At 41.6% G+C, this 25,212-nt stretch overlaps 1 protein-coding gene across 1 annotated transcript in view; it reads right to left on the bottom strand.

The window, feature by feature from the left end:
- Nucleotides 1-7,021: 7,021 nt before the first annotated feature.
- Nucleotides 7,022-25,212, bottom strand: part of GLP1R (glucagon like peptide 1 receptor) — a 138,377-nt gene continuing 120,186 nt past the window's right edge. Inside the window, exons 16-20 of the mRNA XM_066623204.1 lie at nucleotides 19,684-19,753; nucleotides 17,154-17,242; nucleotides 13,752-13,890; nucleotides 12,822-12,863; nucleotides 7,022-7,189 (exon numbers count right to left, since the gene is read on the bottom strand). Of these exons, the coding sequence (XP_066479301.1) occupies nucleotides 7,022-7,189; nucleotides 12,822-12,863; nucleotides 13,752-13,890; nucleotides 17,154-17,242; nucleotides 19,684-19,753 (508 nt within the window). The remainder of the gene's footprint in view (nucleotides 7,190-12,821; nucleotides 12,864-13,751; nucleotides 13,891-17,153; nucleotides 17,243-19,683; nucleotides 19,754-25,212) is intronic.

Genomic DNA, 25,212 nt, shown 5'->3' with positions numbered 1-25,212 from the left:
CTAGCACAGTAATATAAAATACTGCAATGTGAAGTTTACCCAATGTAAGATAAAATTCAGATTTTTTAAAACTTTATTTGAACATTTATTCAAGCTGTGCATTTAGCGCCACAAGTTGATTCATGCCCAAGTATTTTACACTATAGGGTAACGTACTAGGTTAAAAACAAGGGAGGTAATCACTGTAGAATAGGAACGAAGCTTGACAAAATTAAAACAAAACCAGATTTAGTAGATTTAGTACAGTGAATGACGTGTTGCCAGCTATGTTAGAAAAATAAAATTGGTCAAAGAAAGATGCCTACATAGATAACACCAGAAATGCCAAACCTATCTAACAAATTACATTTTGCAAGAAAATGAGCAAGAATACATTCACATACACAGTTCAAATTTCTTTTACATATAATTGCCTCTGAAAATCTTAAATACATGCAATATTAAAATAAGGACAGAAACATTCTTCACTCACATTAATTTTAAATAGATATAAATGCAGTCCTGCACATAGTTATGTGCCTCACAGGTTCTATTAAGTCAACAGGACTTGTATGCAGAAGAATGGAATGCATCTGTACATTCTGAAGTGTAATCACAGTGAGCGAGTAGGTTGCTGGTGCCTTGGGCTGCTCAATCCATTTCTGAGCAGTCTAAAAAGATACTACAAATTCTGAAGCAAAAACAGCTTGAAGAAATAGGTGCATGTACAGTTTTCCTTTACCTTATCAGTGCTAATCTGATCAGGAAACATTATAAACAGGCTGCTGGTAATGAGAGACTGCTCCTTGTTTCTCTGGGCTGCTATCAGCAGCCAAGAGAAGATGCTGAAGAGAGATTTGATAGCTCTTCTCTGCAGCAGTCTACTCAGATTAATCTAAGTTTCTGGAGGAGTAGCATGCTCTGCAGCAGTATCATGTCTACTGGGAACACATTCAGCAGCTGAAAAATAGCTGGCTGAGAAAGAACAACAATAGAATGGAAAATCTTCAAACAGGCAGGAAAAAATGTGGATGCATATGGACAATAGTGAGGATATTCCTAGCAGCAGCTTTCTTGATAGGGTGAAATACTTGGGAAAAAAATCTCTGGTTGCTCTAAGGGGATGGACGAACAGACACTGAGGTCTGGTGGTGACTCTAATCACTCACCCTACTCCTGTATGCTCCCCTTTGAACCAACCTTGCCAGCAGGGCTTCCATAACCAAACAGGTAGGTCCAGGCAAGACCAAAATGGAGAGAGGAAAGCTGAATACAGGCCATAAGGCGATTCCCATGATTAGAAAACCAAGATAAGTACACCTGATTGAGCTATGGGAACATTCCTCATCCATTGGCTGTATCTTTCTGAAAGCTCAGATCTCTCCTTTTAGTTTACAAACTGGGTCTTCAAAAGAGAAATTAAAAATAGAGGCAAACAAATGAAAGAAATAGAGAAGTATCTGAGCATTAACTTTAAGGACGGGAACACTCAATGGAAGTTTAAACAGTAATATATATTTTAAGCAATACCTAGCCACAATTTTTAGTGAGAATGAAAGGAAAAGGAAGTTTAGTTTATGCATGAAACCTAATTTTATAAAGACATCAAGCTTATTTTGGAACAAATAACTGCTTAGTGAAATATTTCTCACACTTCTACAAAACATCTGGCATTGTTTCCAGCTAAATAAAGATATGCTACAGAAATTCCAGTATTCTGATTTTGTCAGAATTTTGTCATACAAGATCTGTTATTTCATTAGTTATCTGTCCATTTCAGTTTGTTAGTTTGCTGAACATGGGGAATGTCTACACAGCTTCTGATTTAGAAGTATATCCCTTCCTCTTTTAGGGATAAATGGGTATGACTTTGAAACTACTGCTGTCCCAGAAACTTTTCACCTCGTTTTAAAAGTCTCTAGCAAAAACTGTACCCATAAGCATTTACAGAGACTCATTATTCCTGCATATAAGCATACACTTTGTACTATCCTTTCCCACAAACCGAAAGAAAAAGTTGCCAAGGAAAGGCAATGGAGTAACTACCTGAGGTGCACCTCTGACAATCTAATAGTTTACAGCTCTGACTACCACAAGTTTAGTGGCTAATCTGTAAGATTAGTTACTGAAAAAAACTGGTAGCCCAGATTTTATATTCTTAAATCCACCTAAATTTTCACCTCAGTACTGGATTGCCCAGATCTCTGGCAAATGTACTAGATTCCAGTGGGTTTCAGTGACCCCAGCATCTCCACATACAATTATGCAGGATAGATAGAGGGATGTTCTTTTCCCTCTCACACGATATCAGAACTAGGGGACATCCACTAAAATTGAGTGTTGGGAGACTTAGAACAGACAAAAGAAAATATTTCTTTACCTGGCATGTGGAACTCTTTGCCACAGGATGTGGTGATGGCACCTGACTTAGATGCCTTTAGAAAGGGATTGGACAGATTTCAGGAGGAAAAGTTCATCACAGGTCACAAGCCATGATGAATATATGCAATCCCCTGGTTCTAGAAGGAGGCTCTCTCTGAATGCCAGATGCAAGGGAATACAAGTTTCTGGAGGAAAAAATCCATTACAGGGTACAAGCCATGATGTGTATGCGCAACCTCCTGATTTTAGACATGGGCTATGTCAGAAGGCCAGATGCAAGGGAGGGCACCAGGATGAGGTCTCTTGTTATCTGTTGTGCTCCCTGGGGCATTTGGTGGGCCACTGTGAGATATAGGAAGCTGGACTAGATGGGCCTATGGCCCGATCCAGTGGGGCTGTTCTTATGTTCTTAGACATCTTGTGGTGTGCTCTCCGAGGCATCTGTGCTCTGAGGACCACTGTGAGATACGGGAAGCTGGACTAGATGGGCCTTTGGCCTGATCCACCAAGGCTCATCTTATGTTCTTATGTTTCAGGAATTCTCCTCTGTTGCAGGGCACATCAGGAATGCACAGAAGCCTGGCAGATTCTGCGAGGTAGGGAGTCTGGTCCAGAACCACTATAAGCTACACCTCAAATCTGCTACCAAATTCTGCTTTGAATGTAAATCAGTATCATCTCTAATTTTTCTCTTTTCAAATAGTTAATTTTTTAAAAAAAGTATCATTAATTCAATACAATTTCAGTGCAGATGACAAGTCAAATATCCCTCAAATCAACACTGCAGGGCAAACCATTTATATCAATAAGTTCTTAATATATAAGATGCTGGGAAACCAGTTTCTTTATGTGCCACTGAATGTTCTAGGAATGACTGGCACCCTGAAACAGATTTACTGAAAAAAAGAACAGGGACTTTATATAGTTTTAATTGATTCCAGCTGAGTAATGTACTTAATTACAAAGATTACATGCTTATCAACAGGAAGCAATGTGACTGGCTCTAGCAAGGAATAGTGAGCTGGCCAAAGTGCTGAAAATATAGCTACTAAGCTCAGCAGACCCATTTTTGATCTTAACTTCCAGTGTAACAACAACAACAACCTAGAGCTACAAGACATTTAAAGGGAAAAGGCTAGATAAGAAAAAATCTACTTTTTCTTACATAATACATAACTAAATACATAGACCACTATGCACAAAAGATCATAGTGCCACAATACAAGTTCTACATGAGTTTCTTCACAGCCCAATTAAAGGTATTATTCATTACAGAGCCAGCCTATTTATACACGGATTTTTTATACATGGATTTGACTCAACACAAATGGCCCTTGCAAATGAGAAGGAATGTGCTGATCCCTGAAGGGGAAAAATGCATCCCTTTAAAATCAGTTTAAAAAACCAAACAGTCTTTTAATAGCCTCCTTAATGAGAGAGAGAGAGAGAGAGAGAGAGAGAGAGAGAGCTGGCTGACAATCCATCAATCCTTCTCTCTCCAAGTGACCCCTCCCTTCCCCCTGAGCAGTGAAAGAAAGGTGATCCCTTTGCATTGGTGAAGGGAGGGGCTGAGTGAAGCCTTTGGAGGAGGACTGATTGATGGATTGTCTTGTTAATGACTCTTATCTTACATCACAAAGGCCAGCAAGGCTGTTTTTAAATTACCAGAGCAAAGAAACTTTGTTTTTTAAATTGATTCGCTACAGTGCTTTTTTTGTCATCCAAGTGAGTGCTTGGAACAGATCCCACGCGAATAATGAGGCTCAATCTGTACTCCATTTGCTGCCTCTCTATCTACAAGGAGCAGAGACCATTATTCATACTCAAATACTAACACCACCAAGGAACTAATTACTTAGGTTCAAACTAGTATTTTTGCAACCTTCTGAAAGTAAAGGGCTATGTAAGAGGTAAGAGCAGAGGATACTTTTAAAAGCACACTAATGGAAACAGAAGGGACATGCATTAATCACCTGGAGAAGAGTCAGCCACACACAAAATTAAAGTTTTCCAGATGAGAAATTTCTCAGACAACTTCACAATCATACACCAAAGGGTAGCACATTATCTCCATGTTTCTAGCATTCAAACATGACAGCTATTACAAGATTATTTGACAGGCTTCACAAAAATTATTTTAGTCCTTGCACTACAATGCACTATAATGACAAATGGGATCTGGTGCTAGTGCAATATTCTGTGTCTATACAATGGAGAATGTCCTTGCTGGGAGGAGAGGGGGTAAGGCAGAGAGAAGGTTGCTGTGTTGCCAGAAAACTGTTTATCAGGTTTACTACAGTTTTTTTCCCTGAAGAGCAGCACAGGAAGGGAGGGGCATACAAGCACTAATTTTTTTCTTTTTTGAAAGGGAGGAAGATACATAAAAGGCTAAGAGGATTGAACTGCTGTTTGTCAGAATGCTTTCCAAATATTACAAGTGTATGCAAGTTCTCCCAACAAGGTTACAGGTGGGAGTACCTTGCTCAGCAAAAACATTTACATGCCATGGTGTGAAGAACGAGGAGTTGCTCATTAGTAATAATGGCAAAGGCATTGGCCATGAGGTGCCCATGTCTGAACATGTGGCACGGCAAAGTGCTACAGACCTGTTAACTGTGAGAAAATGTTTTAAAATGAGGGAGAGTCAGCATGGCTTCTGTAAGGGTAAGTCTTGCCTCACAAACCTTATAGAATTCTTTGAAAAGGTCAACAGGCATGTGGATGCGGGAGAACCCGTGGACATTATATATCTGGACTTTCAGAAGGCGTTTGACACGGTCCCTCACCAAAGGCTACTGAAAAAACTCCACAGTCAGGGAATTAGAGGACAGGTCCTCTCGTGGATTGAGAACTGGTTGGAGGCCAGGAAGCAGAGAGTGGGTGTCAATGGGCAATTTTCACAATGGAGAGAGGTGAAAAGCGGTGTGCCCCAAGGATCTGTCCTGGGACCGGTGCTTTTCAACCTCTTCATAAATGACCTGGAGACAGGGTTGAGCAGTGAAGTGGCTAAGTTTGCAGATGACACCAAACTTTTCCGAGTGGTAAAGACCAGAAGTGATTGTGAGGAGCTCCAGAAGGATCTCTCCAGACTGGCAGAATGGGCAGCAAAATGGCAGATGCGCTTCAATGTCAGTAAGTGTAAAGTCATGCACATTGGGGCAAAAAATCAAAACTTTAGATATAGGCTGATGGGTTCTGAGCTGTCTGTGACAGATCAGGAGAGAGATCTTGGGGTGGTGGTGGACAGGTCGATGAAAGTGTCGACCCAATGTGCGGCAGCAGTGAAGAAGGCCAATTCTATGCTTGGGATCATTAGGAAGGGTATTGAGAACAAAACGGTTAGTATTATAATGCCGTTGTACAAATCTATGGTAAGGCCACACCTGGAGTATTGTGTCCAGTTCTGGTCGCCGCATCTCAAAAAAGACATAGTGGAAATGGAAAAGGTGCAAAAGAGAGCGACTAAGATGATTACGGGGCTGGGGCACCTTCCTTATGAGGAAAGGCTACGGCGTTTGGGCCTCTTCAGCCTAGAAAAGAGACGCTTGAGGGGGGACATGATTGAGACATACAAAATTATGCAGGGGATGGACAGAGTGGATAGGGAGATGCTCTTTACACTCTCACATAATACCAGAACCAGGGGACATCCACTAAAATTGAGTGTTGGGCGGGTTAGGACAGACAAAAGAAAATATTTCTTTACTCAGCGGGTGGTTGGTCTGTGGAACTCCTTGCCACAGGATGTGGTGCTGGCGTCTAGCCTAGACGCCTTTAAAAGGGGATTGGACGAGTTTCTGGAGGAAAAATCCATTATGGGGTACAAGCCATGATGTGTATGCGCAACCTCCTGATTTTAGGAATGGGTTAAGTCAGAATGCCAGATGTAGGGGAGGGCACCAGGATGAGGTCTCTTGTTATCTGGTGTGCTCCCTGGGGCATTTGGTGGGCCGCTGTGAGATACAGGAAGCTGGACTAGATGGGCCTATGGCCTGATCCAGTGGGGCTGTTCTTATGTTCTTATGTTCTTATGTTCTTATTAATGAATACTTTGCAGTTGAGTGGAGGGAAAATATTCCCCTGCAACACAGAGACTAGCCAAGGGTGAGGAGAGACACTAGGTCACCTGGAATAACCAATCATATTACTGAACATTTCTTAATAAAGCTATAACTTGGAATGGCCCTGAAATGTTTATAACCTCCAAGCTGTTTCTTTCTACTTATGAAGATTAGCTTTACAGTACCCCAAAGAAAGTGTTTTTCTTGTCTGTAGAAGCTGCTTCCTTGTAATTTAATCAATGAAGCTTTCAACTTGTCCACTTGCACTAATAAGCTATTAACCTCATGCTTTGTGACTGCATCAGTGCAAAGTTTAGGCTCTGGACACCTGGAGGCTCCTGAGAGTAACAGAAAAGAAACTCTTTAAACTTACTTTAGACAAGATTTCCCCCCACCCTGCCCCCAGATGCACTGATTATATTAGCAGTTTGCTATATTTTAAAGCATATCCAGCTGCCTGCAGCCATGAACGATGGAGGCACAAGTCTTCAGAAGGCCTCTTCCAATAAGTCTGTCTGGATTTACAGGGCCATTCACAGTTCCACTTCCTACTACTCAGGTTAGATGATCCAGCAACTGCACTTGCTTCAACAGGAATCTTAGCTGAATGTAGCTTGACCAGTAGCAGCATAGACGGTGCTCCCCACGGTGCCCCCACTGCTTATGCTGTTGGCTGGATACTTCAGTGGCTTCATACTGCAGTCTCTCTGGGCATTAAGGTGTTCCAGCCTCCAGCGTTCCCAGCTTTTCTGAAATGCCATTTGAACCTTACAGAAGGAAAGGAGAAGAGAAAGGCATAAACGAGTACTGAAATGCTTCTTTTACAGCCCACTCTTAATATAGCTTCAAATAATCTCTGTAATTACTTAATTAGTCCATCAGGTTGTTTCATAACTGCAATAATGGGAGTGCTGTCTCCTGCCTCTATAAATAGACCTGTGTGTGCCCAACTGCAGCCAACACACGATAACCAAACTCCCAAGATATGATCAATGATCTGTTCTATTAAAAAAACTGAGCTCAGTGTGTTTCAGTCTGGTCTAAAATACCCATTTAACACCATTTTTAGCACCCTTCTGTGCTTTTCCTTGGAGTGATTGCAACAAGACCATTTCCTTGTACAGATACAGCTAAGATGTGTAAATTTTAGAATATCTCAATGATTTGAAATCTCTGAATAAAAATAATTTAGCAATTGGTGTTCTACTGACTACACTGGCACTGCACAAAACTCAAAAATTTAGCCCAAACACAGCAAAAGAAAGTCTGAACTGATAGCCTGAACTAATAGGTGAAATAAACTGTAGAAAATTATTATTAACAGTATTTATATACCGCTTTTCAACTCAAAGTTCACAAAGCGGTTTACAGAGAAAAATCAAATAACTAAATGGCTCCCTGTCCCAAAAGGGCTCACAATCTAAAAAGATGCAAATGAATACCAGCAGACAGCCACTAGAACAGACAGTGCTGGGGTGAGGTGGGCCAGTTACTCTCCCCCTGCTAAATAAAGGAGCACCCACTTGAAAAAGTGCCTCTTACCCAATTAGCAGGGGTTAAAAAAATGTAATTTTTTAAGATCCGAGTTGCCCTTCCATGTCTCTATGGGATGCACCCACCACTGGGATATCCTTGAAAAAAGTTGCCTATTCCTCAATTCACACCATCCTACTATTACATTTCAGATCACCTTTGGTGAATCAACTGTTTTGATACCGACTTGAGAACAGAAAACCGATCTCCAATATATTTGGGAAAGCTAACAGATACAAATTTTTATTTGACAGTTATGACAGCTACTGCTCAATGCCTGTGAAAATAAACTTCTTATCCAGACAAAATAGCAGTGTTCATAGGAGCTGAACAGCCTACAAGATTTCACTATACAAAGGATTTGACAAAAAGATGGACAGATGTGGTTCTTAAAAGCTAGAGGCTAGAATAAGGCTAGAATTGTGGACAGAAATTCTCTTTTAAAGGGAAAACTATGAGGTGAGAGAAACATTATACCAGTTGAATGTGATTTTTTAAAATGATGAATATAAGAAATTAAGAATATAAAAAATTGTTAAACTACTTGCAGCTGGAAAAGTGTGCTGGAAAGCACTGACATAAGGGGTTAGGATTGTGCCCTCATTCAATGTGGCCAGGCCATTGCTGCATGCCATCAGCTTGCCAATGAGCCCCCAGGGCCGGCAAGTCAATCAAAGGAGAGTGGGCAAGAGGAAACAGGGTGGGTGGGATAGGTTGGATGGGGTAGAGAAGGGAAAGAACGAGGCAAAGACTGGGATGGGGAGTGAGACTGAGGCCAGAAGGGGGCAGTATTGGTAGCACTGGTTCTTCTGATATCCCCCCCCTTCCTGGACCCTATCTGTCTTTCATGGTCCACTTAAACCAGCAAAAGTTGCTGGTGCAGGTCTGAGTAGACCTAACAGGACAGTGCATGCTTACCCCCAGACAAGGGAACAAATGTTACCTAGAGAAGACCCCTGGGACTTCCCCCCCCCCCCGGGTGCAGCACATGCTCAGATAGTGTGGCTGCATCAGTGGGAGGGGGATTAAGTTAGGATTGGGCTGTGAGTTCCACTGAAATAAATAGAGCTTACTTCTGGGTAGATATGCATAGGCTTTCACTGTAAGCTTGGTTGAAGGACTTACCAGTACTCCTTCTAGAACAGTGGTTCCCACCCTTTACACAAAAGTTGGGAACACTAAGTATTTGTGGGAGCAAAGACACCTCAGTGATTGTGCTGCTGCCACAAAAGTTTTAACAATACCTGGAGATAGTACCAGCCATCAAGAGGGTGCGGAGAGCCTGAGGCCCCCTCTGTGGGCCTCCCTGCTACTCAGAAAGCCTCCCTGCTGCAATCATGACCTACTTCCAGGTTATGTCATGAAACCAGAAGTGGGTCACAATCGCAGCAGGGAGCCTTTCTGAGCAGCGGGGAGGCCCATACCCTCTGGATGACCTGCGCTGCCCCCAGGCACTGTTTAAATCCCCTTTACTGCAGTGGCGGCACAATTGCTGAGGTGTCATCACCACTGTCACTGCTTAGCCACTCCATTTAAGGGGGAATTATACTGGTTGCGGTTTCCAACCTGGGGGGTCATGGCTCCCAGGTTGGAAACCACTGCTCTTGAAAATGTAAGAATATTTCATAATTCTGTATACAATTACTAGGATGAAGGGGTAAAATGGGGCAGTAAGAGGTAAGGGGAAGGGATTAGAACTCCATGCCCCTGGGATGAACAGGGTAAAAAGCATCTTCAGGATGGATTCCATTTTGTTAGACCAGAAGCCATCTTAGCTTGCCTTGGAAAAGCTGTGCTGTTTGGAGACAGTGTGAAAAAACTCATCGGTCTTCTCAGTAGTGGCTGAATTCAGAAGTCAGGTAAGACAACCTTCATGCAAGGCACCAAGATACCCAATTATGAATTACAAGTTGCCACTGTGATTCTCTAGTTGAGAGGAAGTGAGCATGACTGCATCAGGTTGCATCAGCCAATGAAGTCACCTTCCAGAAGCTTTGGCTGGTTCAATCCTCTGGTTAGTCAGAATGCACCTTTAAGGCATATAAGCTTGTTTTGACAGGAGGGGGTTCCTTTGTTTGTTGGTCAGCCATTGTTCGTTCCTGACATTCCATCATGGATCTCTGTCCATATCACTACTGGGACAACAGGTGAAAGAGCCACCTTTCACCTTAAAGCTCAGAAGTTGAATCGTCCAGGTTAGGATTAAATAGGTGCTTAGCTTTATTGTTTTAGCATTGTATGTTACTGTAACTTTTCCTAAGTAACCAAATACCTTCCTGTACTTGTAACCATATTTCTGTTCCCTAATAAATCACCACACACACACACACACACACAGGTCTGTGCGTGTGAACCAATCCAGCTAAATCCTGCCAGGCCACTTAAGTCACTCTTCCGAAGCAAACCAGAGCCTTGAGTCCTTGGAAAGTGAGGCTCTCAGAATTTACACGGGCTTGGGAGTTTGCCCACAGGTCTTCAGCCTTCCCTTAACTGAGGGACTGCTTGTTAAAAGGGATGGTGGTACCTATCGTAGGCCAAGTCTACAATGTACATTTCCAGTTATCCACTTTGGATTTAAATGGTTAAGAATTCACTCTTAAGTTGTATGGCATGCACAGTGTGATTTGATCCATCACAGTGGTAGCAAAATCAGAGGCAGAAGCAAAAGCCACTTATCACATAAGCTAAAATTAGCTTCCTGCATAAAAACTGAGGATACTGAATAAGGCAATGTTAACTCCATCCTGCAAATGGACAATGGTACAAATATACACAGCAGCAAATTCGTGATAGTACAATAGCTGCTGTTGTTATGAAAACATTCTTATCGTGTAGTAGGATCTGTGACATTAACCCTTTCTTGAAACAGGAAGTACTTTCCCAGTTTCATAATACAGCAGTTTATGTATCAATCAGCAGCATTTGTGGTAAGCAGGAGAGGACAATAAATTGTCTCCTCTCAACCATGTACTTTCCCAGATACCTATATTCAGTATGCAACCTTATGCACCATTCTGCTATTGATTCACTTCAATTCACTTTTAAGTTCAGCTTCAGTTGTCTAAAGCTAAGGAACAATGATAAAATGGGCGCTTAACAATACACATATGAAATGCTCAAAGTGCCACAAGACCATTCTGATTCATCATCAGAATCCCTGACATGAGACCTCTACATACGCAACTAGTTCGTGACTTTCTCTTAAGTCACTTATCAAAAAGGTCAACAGCATCAAAAAGGGAAGTCACAGTGAAAAGAAGATGCACACATACTTGCCCCAACAGAGTAGGTCACATCTGATTAGGTAACAGGAATGTATGTACAAGGACAGTAAATACAATTAGTTGGCCTCATTGTCAGCTGGCAATGTTGTTCCCTTTTTCTCTCTCTCCACCATAAACAAATATTTTCTCTTCTCTCCTTCAAAGCCATCCAGTGTTGCCATTTTGAGTATTCAGCAAAGCTGGGGTGGCCTGTGTATTCTGTTAGTAAACTGCAGCCTAACAGAGTCTCTAACTCAGCTGGCAGCTGGAGTTCTGAACCCAGATGAATTGTTATGGGGAATTTCTAGATTCATGGCAAAGCTGCCTCATGATCAGTTCCTGGCCAACATATACCAATGAAGCAAGAATATCTCACATATTGGATGCATTGTTCCATAACACAGGCCTACAAAATTGAGGGTCAGAAAAGTTTCTCCCAAAATTTATGGTGGTTTGATATGAATTTGGGGTGCCAATTCCAAAAATGGCATCCGTTTTGCCCTATCATGCCTAGTTTTGGAAACACGGCATAGCCTCCTTAGTGAATGGTTCAAGCAGCTTCCTCATGAGGAAGCCATGGTGTAGGCTTCCTCATGAGGAAGCTGCCTGAACCATTCTCCAAAACTAGGCATGATAGGGCAAAATGGATGCCATTTTGGGAATCAGCACCCCAAATATACCCAGGAATCGGTGTAACGTTTAAGGAAGCAAAATGTGTGTTGGCCTGTGTAATTAGAGGCGATTATTTCCAGTGAGTAAGATAGATTACAGCATTACTGAACTCAATGGGCTTACTTCTGAGTAAAATAAATAACACCATTTTCAAACACTTCTATCCATAATGATTTGTGTCATGGGAAACTTGGAGGAGGAGTGTCACAAGTACTAAAGGTCCTCATACCGAGGCTGGCCAGGGATGCAAAGATGAATAACACTTTCACAATCCCCAGGGTTCCCTCTGTAGCTGATAAGGCTTCCTCTGTGGTGTCTCCTTGTTCCCTTCCTTCCTTCATGGAGCCCTCTAGGAATAGAGTCATTCCATGACCTTCATTTACAAAGCCCTAGTATGGCAGAAAGTGCCATATCTCCATCCCTAGAGGGCTCTTGTGAGAGAAGGCTAGAAAGGCACTACACAGGAAGCCCTGTCATGGTACCCTGGGAACAAATGTTTCCCAATGCAGAACAAATGTTCCCTTGCCCCGAGGAGGCCAACAGAGGTTAAAACTCCCACAGAAGGATGCAGCAGATGCCACTGGCACTGCTGCATCACCGTCTGGGGAAATAGGTAGTACTGGGCTGTAATAGCCAAACTACATGAAACATTTTAAGTGTTATTAGCCCTCATGAACTTTGGGTATTTTTTACAGTCATTAGGAGTTTAATTAGGCCCCTGATGATTGGGACTGGTGGGAATGGGGGCTAATTTTAAGGCCTAAGTTATTTTCTAAGGAGAGGGCTTTATCTTACTGCAGCCCCAGCCTGCAGGAGACTCTAATGGCTGCTACTGACAAAATAAAAAACACTTAGCTCCGAACAAAGCATTCTGAACTTCTCTTTTCTGGTGTGGAAGCTGATATTGCACATCATTCTTTGTGACTCTTACCTCACTGTTGATAAAACAGTAGAGAACTGCAACCAGAAGACCCTTAAAAAAATAAGAAAGATAACAAAATAATGGTTTGCAAACGAATCACTTCGCACCAAATTTTACTAGCCAAATTAGCTATGGAATGGATGTACATCTAATTCCAATTTCCTGCAGCTTGATAAAGTGAAAGCCTTCATTCCTGTCCTCTGAGAAATACCTTACTGACTCAGGACTATAAACAGCGTATATGCAATACCAATTAAATTCACATTATTAGCAATTCAGCTCTCTACCTTTTGCATAAAACCAATAAACCCAGTAAAAGTGACGATAAAACTTTTCACAGTGCCATCATAACAGCTGCTGCCACAACCTGAAACAGATCAACACCATCAATAACCAGGGCTTTCCCAGTTGTAAGGAAATGGACCACTAGCATCTAAGATAAACATGGCAAACTTGTCCTGATCACTACTAGTTCAAAGAGAACAGCAAGTTCAATGTAAGTAACATAGCTGCTATGGTGCAAAACACTGCATTAAGGCCACCATCTGAATTAGCTGATACTTTTCCTGTGACACATACTGTTCCCCTCACTCCCTGATTAGCATGATCACTGTTGGAGGAAGAAGTGTGGAAAAATCTGTACTACTTTAATAGAGAGTTTCATTGCCACCTCACAATATCTCCAGTGCTGTCAAAAAGCAAACTCCTGCCCATTTTTGCAGGAAGTTCTGCTTTCATTGTATATTCCTCAGCAATGGTGTAAGGTTATGGTGAGGATTCCAACTCATCAGTCTTTCCCAATTCTTGTAAAACTTTTAATTTTTCCTTGTGACTTGCAAGTGGCAAGGGCTCTTTTTGGTGATGAATAAAAATATGGGAGACAAAGGCCTTGAAGTATCAACTATAAATACTACTCTGAACATGATTTCTGGGTGCTACCTGAAAGGAAGCAGAGGTGAGTTCAAAAAAGAGTTTCACTTGACGCAGCTTCCCTTTGGCATGCTCATCAGTAACAAAAGCAGAGATAACCTCATGTGTCCCCAGCAGCGGAATTAGAGTCAGTGTAGATTTGGCCAATCTAGAGAATAAAACCAGGAAAAACTACAGTTAGTATCAAGTCACCAATTCAGATCAGAAATATCATATGATATGGCAAACGAATTCACAGAAATTGTTTGCTTTATATCTTAAGTAGGACATGTCTTTATTTTCTCATGCCTAAATAAAATAAATACTGTTAGTTTTACTAATGAATATGGTTTGTACACTTATTTTCTAGATGTCATTTTCCAACCCTCATCTCATCTATTCTCCTTTGAAACCTCCTAAGTTAACCTCTGAACATTGTTCTTGGTTAAAAACTATTGGTTTCTTGGATTCTAATTTCTCAATTTGTAAAACAACAAACACTTATCTAGAGCAGAGTTTCCCAATCAATGTTGATGTGTATGCATCATGTGTATGTATCTGCTTCTTGTGCTTCAAGTTTAGTACATTAGTGCAAAGACCAGAAGCATGAAAAGATGCACCCCCAATTGATGTGATGTGGGGCAAATGCACACCTGTGTCACATCTTGGAGACCAGGTGCCCTACCACTTCCATTGACTCCACAATTATTACTCTTGTGGGGTATGAACACAGAGTGTCCTGTGGGATCAAATGCAGTCCAATTAGATATTAAATCCAGTCCTTGAAAAATAACCAGCACTGATGCACTCAAATTCTGAGTGATGATTAGGAAGAGGTTCTCTTGAATAATTTTTATTAACATTCCATAATACATTATATCTTCGAAGCATCATTAACAAATTAACATTTTGAAGGAAAAAAAAAGACAACCAATGTAATGCAGTAAGAACAATAAACTTTTACAAGACACATGCTCCAAAAACAAAGGGGAAAGTTAGCAGGAACAAAATCTTAATGCTGGTAAAATCTTAACCTGTCAGGGAAGGGAAGGGCATCTCTTGAGAAGGCAAGCTGACCAAGTAGTGCCTAGTGGTTAGCACAGATGCACTCCTTCCTGCTCCACTCTTTCCCTTTGCTGGATCAGGAGCTGAACAGGGAAAATACCACTGTCACCACCCCAAGTTGCAGAGACCAAGCAGAAGAAGAACAGCTAGGGGGAAAAAGCCCTCTCTGGAAAGCACAGGACTCCATGGGTTCTTATAAAAAAAGAAAGCATCTGCAGGGTGAAGAGATGCAATAATCCAGTGAATTACCCATGAACGTGGACTAGGCAGACAAAGGGTGAACATCTAGCAAGTTTATTAAAAGGCTTAACAAAAAAGGAATTGAACAATATGGGGGGGGGAGGGAGGGAGGTAGTAAAAAAATATGCAGACTGATGGAAAATTCCTGAGCTTGGGTAGAAAGCCAAAGAAAAAGTTTGTTTAAATGAATGTAGAAACCAGTAACACCCAGTAGGTGGAGTTGAGATGCTATTCAAAACTCACAGTCCACAGACCCCGCCCCCCATGTATCAGGGCTGTGCAGCGCAATCCAAACTGCACATTAGGCTGGCGCAAGTCCCTTGCACCACCCTAGGAGAGTTGCAAAGGTGCCATAAAACACTTTTTTGCTTCCTCAGGAGGAAGCTGCACCAGTGCACGGAGGTGCGGTGGCACAAGGAGGATGAATCCAGCCTCTATGGCAGCTTTCCCCAGGTTAGTTGTGTCAGCTGAGCTTGGCAATTGGGCGGCAGGGAGGAGGTGGGAGGGAGGTGTTCTGGGTCAATCTCAGAACTCCAGACATGGAAGAATTTCTCCAATCTAGAAATGTGTGTGCGCAGTAAGATAATGGAGTTTCAAACAAAGGACAAAGGCCGATGAACCTGCACATGAAATTCCAAGAAATTAAAAAGTATTCACAAATACAGAAACACTGGTAAAGGGGATGGGGAGAACAGGACTTTCATATCATACCCATGCATGTACAGGCATCCTTCCAGTGCAAGAACAAAGATCAAAAATATATGAATGAAAAGGAAGGGGGACCCACTGAAATTTGTGACCCACCAGTTTGGGAACCTCTGGTGTACAGGATTGCAGTCCTAGACATCTAGTAGGCCATGGAAAGGTTGAATGGCGATATAAAGGAGAGAAGATAAACTGATATACTGAATTCTTGTTAGAGTGTAATAGAAGATACAACACTAATAGAGGGAACCTTCTCTTGCCTGTATCCTTGAGCTTGAGGTGGGCTGTGCCTTTTTATTTTTTAAAGTGGTCCAAAGCATATTTATTCACTCATATATTTATCCTTTTTCTTACAAAAAAAATTCACAAACATTTAAAACACAAAAAAGTTGCAAAACTGTTCTGAGGTTGGGGAGAGGGGAAAAGTTCTGCTACTTTTGCAGGTAATAGCCAACAGGTACCCTCCATAGCCAGTTTCCCGCATTCAAACCAAACCCCTGTGAAAGCCTAGAGAACCAGTGTTTGAGCATGATGTATCTTAGGGACTATGAGACTGAACTGCAAGCCCGGACTTCCCTGGTTCAGATCTCACTTCTGCCATGAATTCTCACTGAGTGGCCTTAGGCAAGCCACTCTCACTCATTTTCAGCTATGCAAATGCTAAACATAATAATTATTACCAAAAGTCATCCTAGAAGTAAAAAATATAGTTATTAAACCATCAGAAGAATCACTGCCATTTTTAAAATGACACATTTTTTATGCAGAAAGAACAAGAAATTGGTACTCAATCACTATTGTATTCAATCAGTACTATAATATATACAGAGAACTCACAATGTATCATTCCTTTGAAATCTGTAGTTGAGTACTAACAATTAAAGCCTATAGCTAGACTTGTCACAAAACAGAGCAGCATAAATCTACCTGTGTGAATTGCTGCAAAATCATGGTATCAATAACTTTGTACTCGTATAATTAGAAAACATCAGATGAAGCATGTGAAGACTCCCAAAAGAATAGGATGCTAAACATTCAATAATGCACTTGAGCTTAACATGAAATAAGCAGAACATGGAGTAGAAAACAGGTGATATGTATAAGTCTTGATGAAGTAAACAATGCATTCAATTAGGGGAAGCTTCTGACATTGCTTAGAAATGAACCTTCCGCTCTCTCAAGAACTTCTCTAATGTTTGATTTTTGAGGTTGGATTGAAAGAAGTTATGACCTCACCTTATTCACAAATAAATGGAAGCTTCCCACATGCTCAACACCCACTATCACACTTCCACCTGTGAATAAACTGTTGTAGATCAAAATGTAGCTCTCACTGCCTACAATCTGTAACTGTTAACTAGCTTCCACAAGCATTTTCCTCTAAGAAAACCACTTAGTTTATTTGTCAACAAGCTGACTCACCTGAATTTTATGTCAGTTTTGCACATGAGATTGGCTTGTAGCTTAGATATGATGATGCATATAACTCTGATAAAGATCAGGAAATTCACCTGAAAAAAACAAATAGGAAAGTCAATAGCAAAAACAACTCTCTGTAAGTAGATCTGTATCCATACTATGATTTTGCAGAGGTATAATCCAACAGGAAGTTCAGTTACATACTCTAGAATAGCATCAAAAATGAATTACAGAATTAGGCTCTTCCACCTTTAAGATTTATTTAATTTACTTACCAACTAACCTCTCCTTTGAGATTAGGCTCAAAGGCTATTGCCTCAGAGACCATTAACATGATTACACTTAGATGTCTTCTCTCATCTCTTTGGTTTTCTGAGGATTGGGTATATTGAAATTCGGAAGATCACCAAACACAGGTCACAGCCCATATTAGGATGTATTCCACGACAATGGCGGCAGGGAATAAATCTTACTTCTCTCTCACAACTGTTTCTGTGCAGTGCCATCCAGTCAAGCTTTTCAAAATACTGGGAAGCCTTTTAAATTTTGGCCAAAAGATGATGGAGGAATGACAAACTGGAAGTAAGTTGCAATCACGATTTTTAAGCATTCTGAGGCTTGGGGAGCCTGTGGAGGCAACCGCGGCTCTCCGCGCCCCCCAGGATGCCAACACTACCAGGTAAGTTCAAAACACCTCTTTCATTCCCTGGAAGTACTGTGATCCTGGTGTGATCACGTCACTGCCTTTGCCCTTCTTCCACAACAGCTTACATGGTCCCCAACTTCCCTGTAGATGTTTGGAAACCACTGAATTAGATGTCTGGACTACCTGTTGACCAGCAATCAGGGTGCCACTTTAAGGAACTGGAACTAAGCTACAGTTGTCTTCTTTCTTATAGCTATAACATCATAAGAACATAAAAACAGCCCCACTGGATCAGGCCATAGGCCCATCTAGTCCAGCTTCCTGTATCTCACAGCGGCCCACCAAATGCCCCAGGGAGCACACCAGATAACAAGAGACCTCAACCTGGTGCCCTCCCTTGCATCTGGCATTCTGACATAACCCATTTCTAAAATCAGGAGGTTGCGCATACACATCATGGCTTGTACCCCGTAATGGATTTTTCCTCCAGAAACTTGTCCAATCCCCTTTTAAAGGCGTCTAGGCTAGACGCCAGCACCACATCCTGTGGCAAGGAGTTCCACAGACCGACCATACGCTGAGTAAAGAAATATTTTCTTTTGTCTGTCCTAACCCGCCCAACACTCAATTTTAGTGGATGTCCCCTGGTTCTGGTATTATGTGAGAGTGTAAAGAGCATCTCCCTATCCACTCTGTCCATACCCTGCATAATTTTGTATGTCTCAATCATGTCCCCCCTCAGGAGTCTCTTTTCTAGGCTGAAGAGGCCCAAACGCCGTAGCCTTTCCTCATAAGGAAGGTGCCCCAGCACCTTAATCATCTTAGTCGCTCTCTTTTGCACCTTTTCCATTTCCACTATGTCTTTTTTGAGATGCGGCGACCAAAACTGGACACAATACTCCAGGTGTGGCCTTACCATAGATTTGTACAACGGCATTATAATACTAGCCGTTTTGTTCTCAATACCCTTCCTAATGATCACAAGCATAGAATTGGCCTTCTTCACTGCCGCTGCACATTGGGTCGACACTTTCATTGAGCTGTCCACCACCACCCCAAGATCTCTCTCCTGATCTGTCACAGACAGCTCAGAACCCATCAGCCTATATCTAAAGTTTTGATTTTTGCCCCAATGTGCATGACTTTACACTTACTGACATTGAAGCGCATCTGCCATTTTGCTGCCCATTCTGCCAGTCTGGAGAGATCCTTCACAATCACTTCTGGTCTTCACCACTCGGAAAAGTTTGGTGTCGTCTGCAAACTTAGCCACTTCACTGCTCAACCCTGTCTCCAGGTCATTTATGAAGAGGTTGAAAAGCACCGGTCCCAGGACAGATCCTTGGGGCACACCGCTTTTCACCTCTCTCCATTGTGAAAATTGCCCATTGACACCCACTCTCTGCTTCCTGGCCTCCAACCAGTTCTCAATCCACGAGAGGACCTGTCCTCTAATTCCCTGACTGTGGAGTTTTTTCAGTAGTCTTTGGTGAGGGACCGTGTCAAACGCCTTCTGAAAGTCCAGATATATAATGTCCATGGGTTCTCCCGCATCCACATGCCTGTTGACCTTTTCAAAGAATTCTGTAAGGTTCGTGAGGCAAGATTTACCCTTACAGAAGCCATGCTGAATCTCCCTCAGCAAGGCCTATCAGGCCTTATCAGTTTGATAAGAATCAAGGCAAAGAAAACAATATACCAGAAGGTCCACATTTACACACGATTGTAAAAAAAAACCTGAGACATCATATGTCAATAGAAAATATCAATATAAATCCTGCAGAGTACATTTGTGAGAGGATGCACACCCACAGTGTCAGTATTTCTGTCTCTTTTCTTTCTTAACTTAACATGTTAAATTTTCTGCAAGTGTTTCAGATCACTCACCCCTATTGCAATAAGGATGGGTAGCCTGATGATCAGCCAGTAGTTCATGTTATGATTTCTGCTCCAACAGCTGGAAAGTAGAATACATGAAGGGGAAAAGCTTTAGTACATGCATGCAATCAATCACATATCTCAGCAGTGCTGATGAAAAACAACAGCAAGTGTTAGCTAACCAATACAGTACATTGCGCTGACATGGAAACGGATGGAACCGCTTGGTCCTTAGATACGCAAAAACATCAGACTCATCTGCAGCATTCATGGCTAAAATGGCTGCTCTTAAGCCTCTCTCTTCGGTTCTCCATGACCAATTTTCCCAACACAATTTCCTATGAATTATCAACATATATAATTATGGAGAACTACATCAGAAGCCAGAAGACAGCTCATGACTCATGAGAGAATGGGAATTGATAAGCAAAACCCCCCTTCTGAATAGCAGAAGCTCTAAGCTTTCCAACTCTTCTTTCATTTCAGGACTTTGATTTATAAAAGAAACACATCATTTTGTTGAGACTTGCAATAGTTTTGCTGCTCTCAGTGGTCAGATCAAATGTCTGGTTTGCTTGGACTTGTAGGAAACACCTACTCATTGCAGTATGGATTATTTTAGGAAGAGAACAGAGAGGCAACAAGGTTTTAATATCCAGCTGCTTCTGTTGTGTAGTTTTCTTCCCTGAAAGAAATTGTTTGGAAGAAAAAAGTCACACCCTAAATCAGCGGTGTCAAACTTGTTTCATACAACAGGCCGAATAGTTTCATGAAGCCTGCTGAGGGCCAGTTATCAGGCAGTGATGTCATCAGGCAGAAAGTGATCTCATTAAACAGTTTATAACCAAAAATAAGCATTTTTTCCTCAATTAGGATAAAAAGTTGCAAATGGCAGAAGAGAAAATATGCAAATCTTGATCATATTTCAAGTTATGAGAGGGCCCAATTTTCATGTGGGCTGCCCTTTCAGCAGTAACACCTCAGCTCGGCTCAGCAGCTGAGAGCTTGAGGGCCAGATATAAAGCTTCCGTGGGTTGAATCTGGCCCTCGGGCCTTATGTTTGACACCCTTCTAAAGTGTGCTTCAAAACAAGTATTTTTGCTCAGCTGCATGCTGTGATCCTTATGTTTTGAGAACAACATTTAATAAATTGACCAGTTATTGTGGCACTCAACGTTTAAAGACTAGAAATTATGAAGAGTGGGATGTGTGTTCTTTATAAACTGCAATGTCCTACAGAATATGTTAATGCATATTCTTCCTCAGCCCCATGGAATTTCTGGCAGCAAGAATTGGGCTGCCCAAGTTAGGGATGTGGAGTAGGTTTTGCCCTTACTGCAACAATGTTACCAAGTGCTACATTTTTGTATTGAGAATGAATGATTGTCATTAACTTTTTTGCATGAGTGAGTAAAGATATAGACTTGGGGACACCAATGGTGTGGGGACTAAGCCTTTTCTGTGTCTTTAGTAACCCCAGCCATTGACAACAAAGCCTACACCCAACCTGGGCTGTTTTGTAATTTCTCTAAAGTGTGGCAGAACTCTGGATGGATAGATATTCATGACATTAAAATGCTAGCTAAAAGAAAATTATAATATGTAATAATAGGTAAGTATTGTGCATCATCTTACAAACCATGTAAACTACAAACACATATGCACCATTTACACATTTCAAAAAAATGCTCAGGCACGAGGAAGGCATGGGATGCTCTGCTCTATTGTGTATTTACTAAATATTGGAATAGATATCATTGATACGCATCTTAGAACCCAACTTTTTTAAAAACAATTGTAAGCATCCTCATGACAGAGCAAAACAGAGCAACACTTTTAGTTCCAGAATGGTGACTTTATAATGGGCCTCTCTCTATTTCAGGTAATTTTGCTGCTTTTCAGTGTGGTGCACCTTGCAAATTATTTTAAACTGGGTAATTTTTCCCCAATCATTTCCAATGAAATCAATCTGAAAATCATATTTCTATTTCATGAAAAGGGTATGTTCATAATATAATTATAATGCTCAAGAAGAAAGACACTTAAGGGATACATATGATAGAGAAACAACTCTACAAGTCATTTGGACAGACTAGAGCATTCCTCCTGGATGAGCACTGAGATAAAATGGTTTGTTTTTCTGAACAGAGATTTTGCTTAATTCATAGTGCCAGAACAATTTTGGAGGTTTTTTGGTATAATGATAGATGTTAAAGAACAGAGCTTTACATTAACTCTGCTACACTTCTTAGAAGCAATAATTGGCTTCTTAACACACATTGCTGCTTTAACGACTTTTAAATGTATACAAATGTGCAATTAAAACATCATTACAGTAAAATTAGAATGTCAGAGGAATGAAATGTGTTAGGAAAATACAAGTAACTGAGCTGCACACAGTGCCTTGATCCATGTATAGACCTATGTTATTAAATCTCCAGGCTTAATGCAGCCATTATATACAAATCAATAATATTAAAATATGCACAAAATAGTCAAAGAGATTTGACTACTCAGGGAACTATTTCACCACATCCATACATACAACGATACAAGCTGTGTCAATTTTTTCCATGTACATTCATGCCAGGTCCTCACTGAATGGACCAGCCTTTGGGTTGCCCTACTTCAGATTGTAAATGGTGGGTTTTACGTGATTTAAAACTTTTCCGCTTACAACCTGACTCCATACAGGAAAACTAAACATGAAGGTGAAGGGTTCTAGTCTAGCCTTCTCCCTGAAATATAATTCTCTATGTGTAGGATTTTGTTTTTTAATGGAGGAGCGTTCATCCATGCAAGCCCCTTCCTCACATTCCAGAAGACAGGTACACCATCTCAGGGAGAAACAGGCCTGAATCAGATGTATTCATTCAGCACATCTAATCTTCATGTACTACATGACACAAGTTCTGAAGCAATTAGGGTGAACATCACAGGCGGAAAATGAGCAGCAAATTCTACACCTACCAAGCAGCAGCATCTTAATGGGAAACCCCATCAAGTATTGTAGTTTTGTTTTGAGTACTAATTGCCAAAAGTGGTGTGCACAACACTTCCTAACAATGCAGTCTTTAACACCTTTTCACAACAGATGTATCTAGCAGATTATACAAAACTGCTACTCTTAAACATGATGTTACACCAGCACTGCAGAAATAAACACTACAGTTAGAACTGGGTGCTTCATACATAAGGCCCATAGGTAATTGCTTCTCTATAGTCTCCAGTTTTTTTCCCTCCATAGTAGACACTCCATCTCTCCAGACAACTTTAGAATAGATTCATGTGATTAGGGTCTTAATGCACCATCATATATATTCAAACAGCAGAAGCCAGTGAAGTGCCTAATCAATTTATTAGATATGCCTACAGCAATGATTCCCAAACTTTTTCAACTGGTGGCTCCCTTGAACAACTAGGCCACTGCCTGCAGCTCCCCTTCAGGGCTACAATCCCATACATCAGTGCTATTCAAACTGGGGCGTTGCAACTCCCCAGCCTAAGGGCCCTGGTCTCTGCCCCCTTAAGCCTAGAGGCGGGGGGAAGGCAGCGACGCAATCCCCAGGATCATGCCGCTCAGGGGCCTGGGTGCACTTACCCAAGCCTCCTGCAGCCTCCCTGGGGTGCGGGGAGCCCGGCACAACTTCTGGCAGAGAAAGTGGGTGCAGAGCGATTGCACCGCTTAAGTGGGGTGCAATCGCTCCACACCCACTTTTCCTGCTGCAGGGAGCCCTGCCAGAAGTTGTGCCTGGCTCCCCGCACCCCAGGGAGGCTGCAGGAGGCTTGGGTAAGTACACCCAAGCCCCTGCAGCCCCCTGAGTGGTGCAATCCTGGGGATCGTGCTGCTGCTTTCCCCCCGCCCCCGCTGCCTCCTCCCCTTGCCCCTGCAAAGACTTACTGGCTCTCAAACACTCCCAGAGAGTTTGAGAACCACTGCCATACATCAATGGTTCTCAAACTTTTGGCACTGGGACCCACTTTTAAGAAAAATAATTTGTCAGGACTCACCAGAAGGGATGTCATGACAAAGAAGGGATATCATCAAGCAGGAAAATTTTTCACAACTCTAGGCTCCAATCCTACCCACACTTAACCAGGAGTGAGTCCCATTTACTATCATTGTTAAAAGTATTTACAGAATAGCCTGTTAAAAGTACAGATCTGTAGCATTTCCCCAAATTCAGTCACATACCATGGTAACATCAAGTCTAATATATTAAAAATAAAATATTGAAATGAATGGGGACCCAACTGAAATTGGCATGCAACCCACCTAGTGGGTCCCAACACACAGTTTGAGAAACACTGCAATGTATAGTACACATTGTATAGAGTGGTACAATTTTCGTGAGGATTCTGTGGCTCCCCAGCTGGTCTCCACAGCTTCCCAGGGAGCCAATGCTCACAGTTTGGGAACCACTGACTTATAGGATAGGAACATTTGGAAAGAATGATCAACAGCCAAAGAAACCAAGCACCTAATACACTGCAACAAAGAACTAAAAATCGTATGCTGACCTGCCAAAATAACCTGCCATTAGAGAGGATTCTTTCTCAAACTTTAATTATATTGGCCTGCTAGTTAAGACTTTGCATGAACAAGCAAGGTCTTTCCATTGAACCTCAAAAATATTGATCTAACCCTGCCCAAAAGTTTGTTTTTATTCTCTCGCGCTCACCTGGCATCACACCTGGCATCAATGAGGCAAATGAGAAGTCCATTTACAATAGAATCCTCTTGCTGTTAAAATTATGGATTTTTTTAGTACTGTACATGCTCAGAACTGTCCAATGTGGGCCAGACCTTATTTACTTCTCAATCATAAGCAAGGCAATATTAGAACCACAAGTGCAATTTACAGCCTGCTGCACGTTTATTGTAGTAGAACAGAGACAAAGGGTATGAACACTGCTAAGGCAAACAGTAACAACTACCACTATTGAGACCTAAAGCACAGAAATCTTGTTCTTTATGAAGAAGGAAAAGGCACAAGGTTATTTATTATACCATTTTACAAATATTTACACAAGGTTTTAGATAACCTGAATTGCTTTTTAGGGTCTGCTGAAAACAGCAGACTATGGGTTTTATTTAATAGAAATCATAACTCAGCACTGAGCAATACTAACAGCAGGCTGTTTAGCACAAACATTTCATACATTTTCAAGCTAACAAAAAACCACTGTGCCTAGAGGATACCAGCTAAGTCAGAGGCAGAAAAACCTGTGATTTTTGAAGTGTGGTCATGGAAACACTGTTAAATAAAGACCTCTCTCAAATAAATACCCCCTTACAAACACATTCTGTTGTGCTTCCTCTCTCCTGAACACCTTGAGCTATGTCATACCTCATGTCCTTAAATATGGATCTTCTCCCTTCTAAAGAAGAGGAGGAAGCAGGGATGGTGACAACTATTTTTACGCTGATGACACCCAGGCCTACCTCTCCTACTCAGAATTCTTTCTCCCTCAATTCCATCCCTCATCTTCAAATACCTCATGTCATCTCAAGACCAATATGCTCAAGATAAAACT

The sequence above is a fragment of the Tiliqua scincoides genome, chromosome 1, assembly GCF_035046505.1.
Source record: "Tiliqua scincoides isolate rTilSci1 chromosome 1, rTilSci1.hap2, whole genome shotgun sequence".
Classification (NCBI taxonomy): Eukaryota; Metazoa; Chordata; class Lepidosauria; order Squamata; family Scincidae; genus Tiliqua; species Tiliqua scincoides.
Note: the sequence above shows the minus strand (reverse complement) of the source record. Positions and strands in the feature narration are given on the sequence as shown.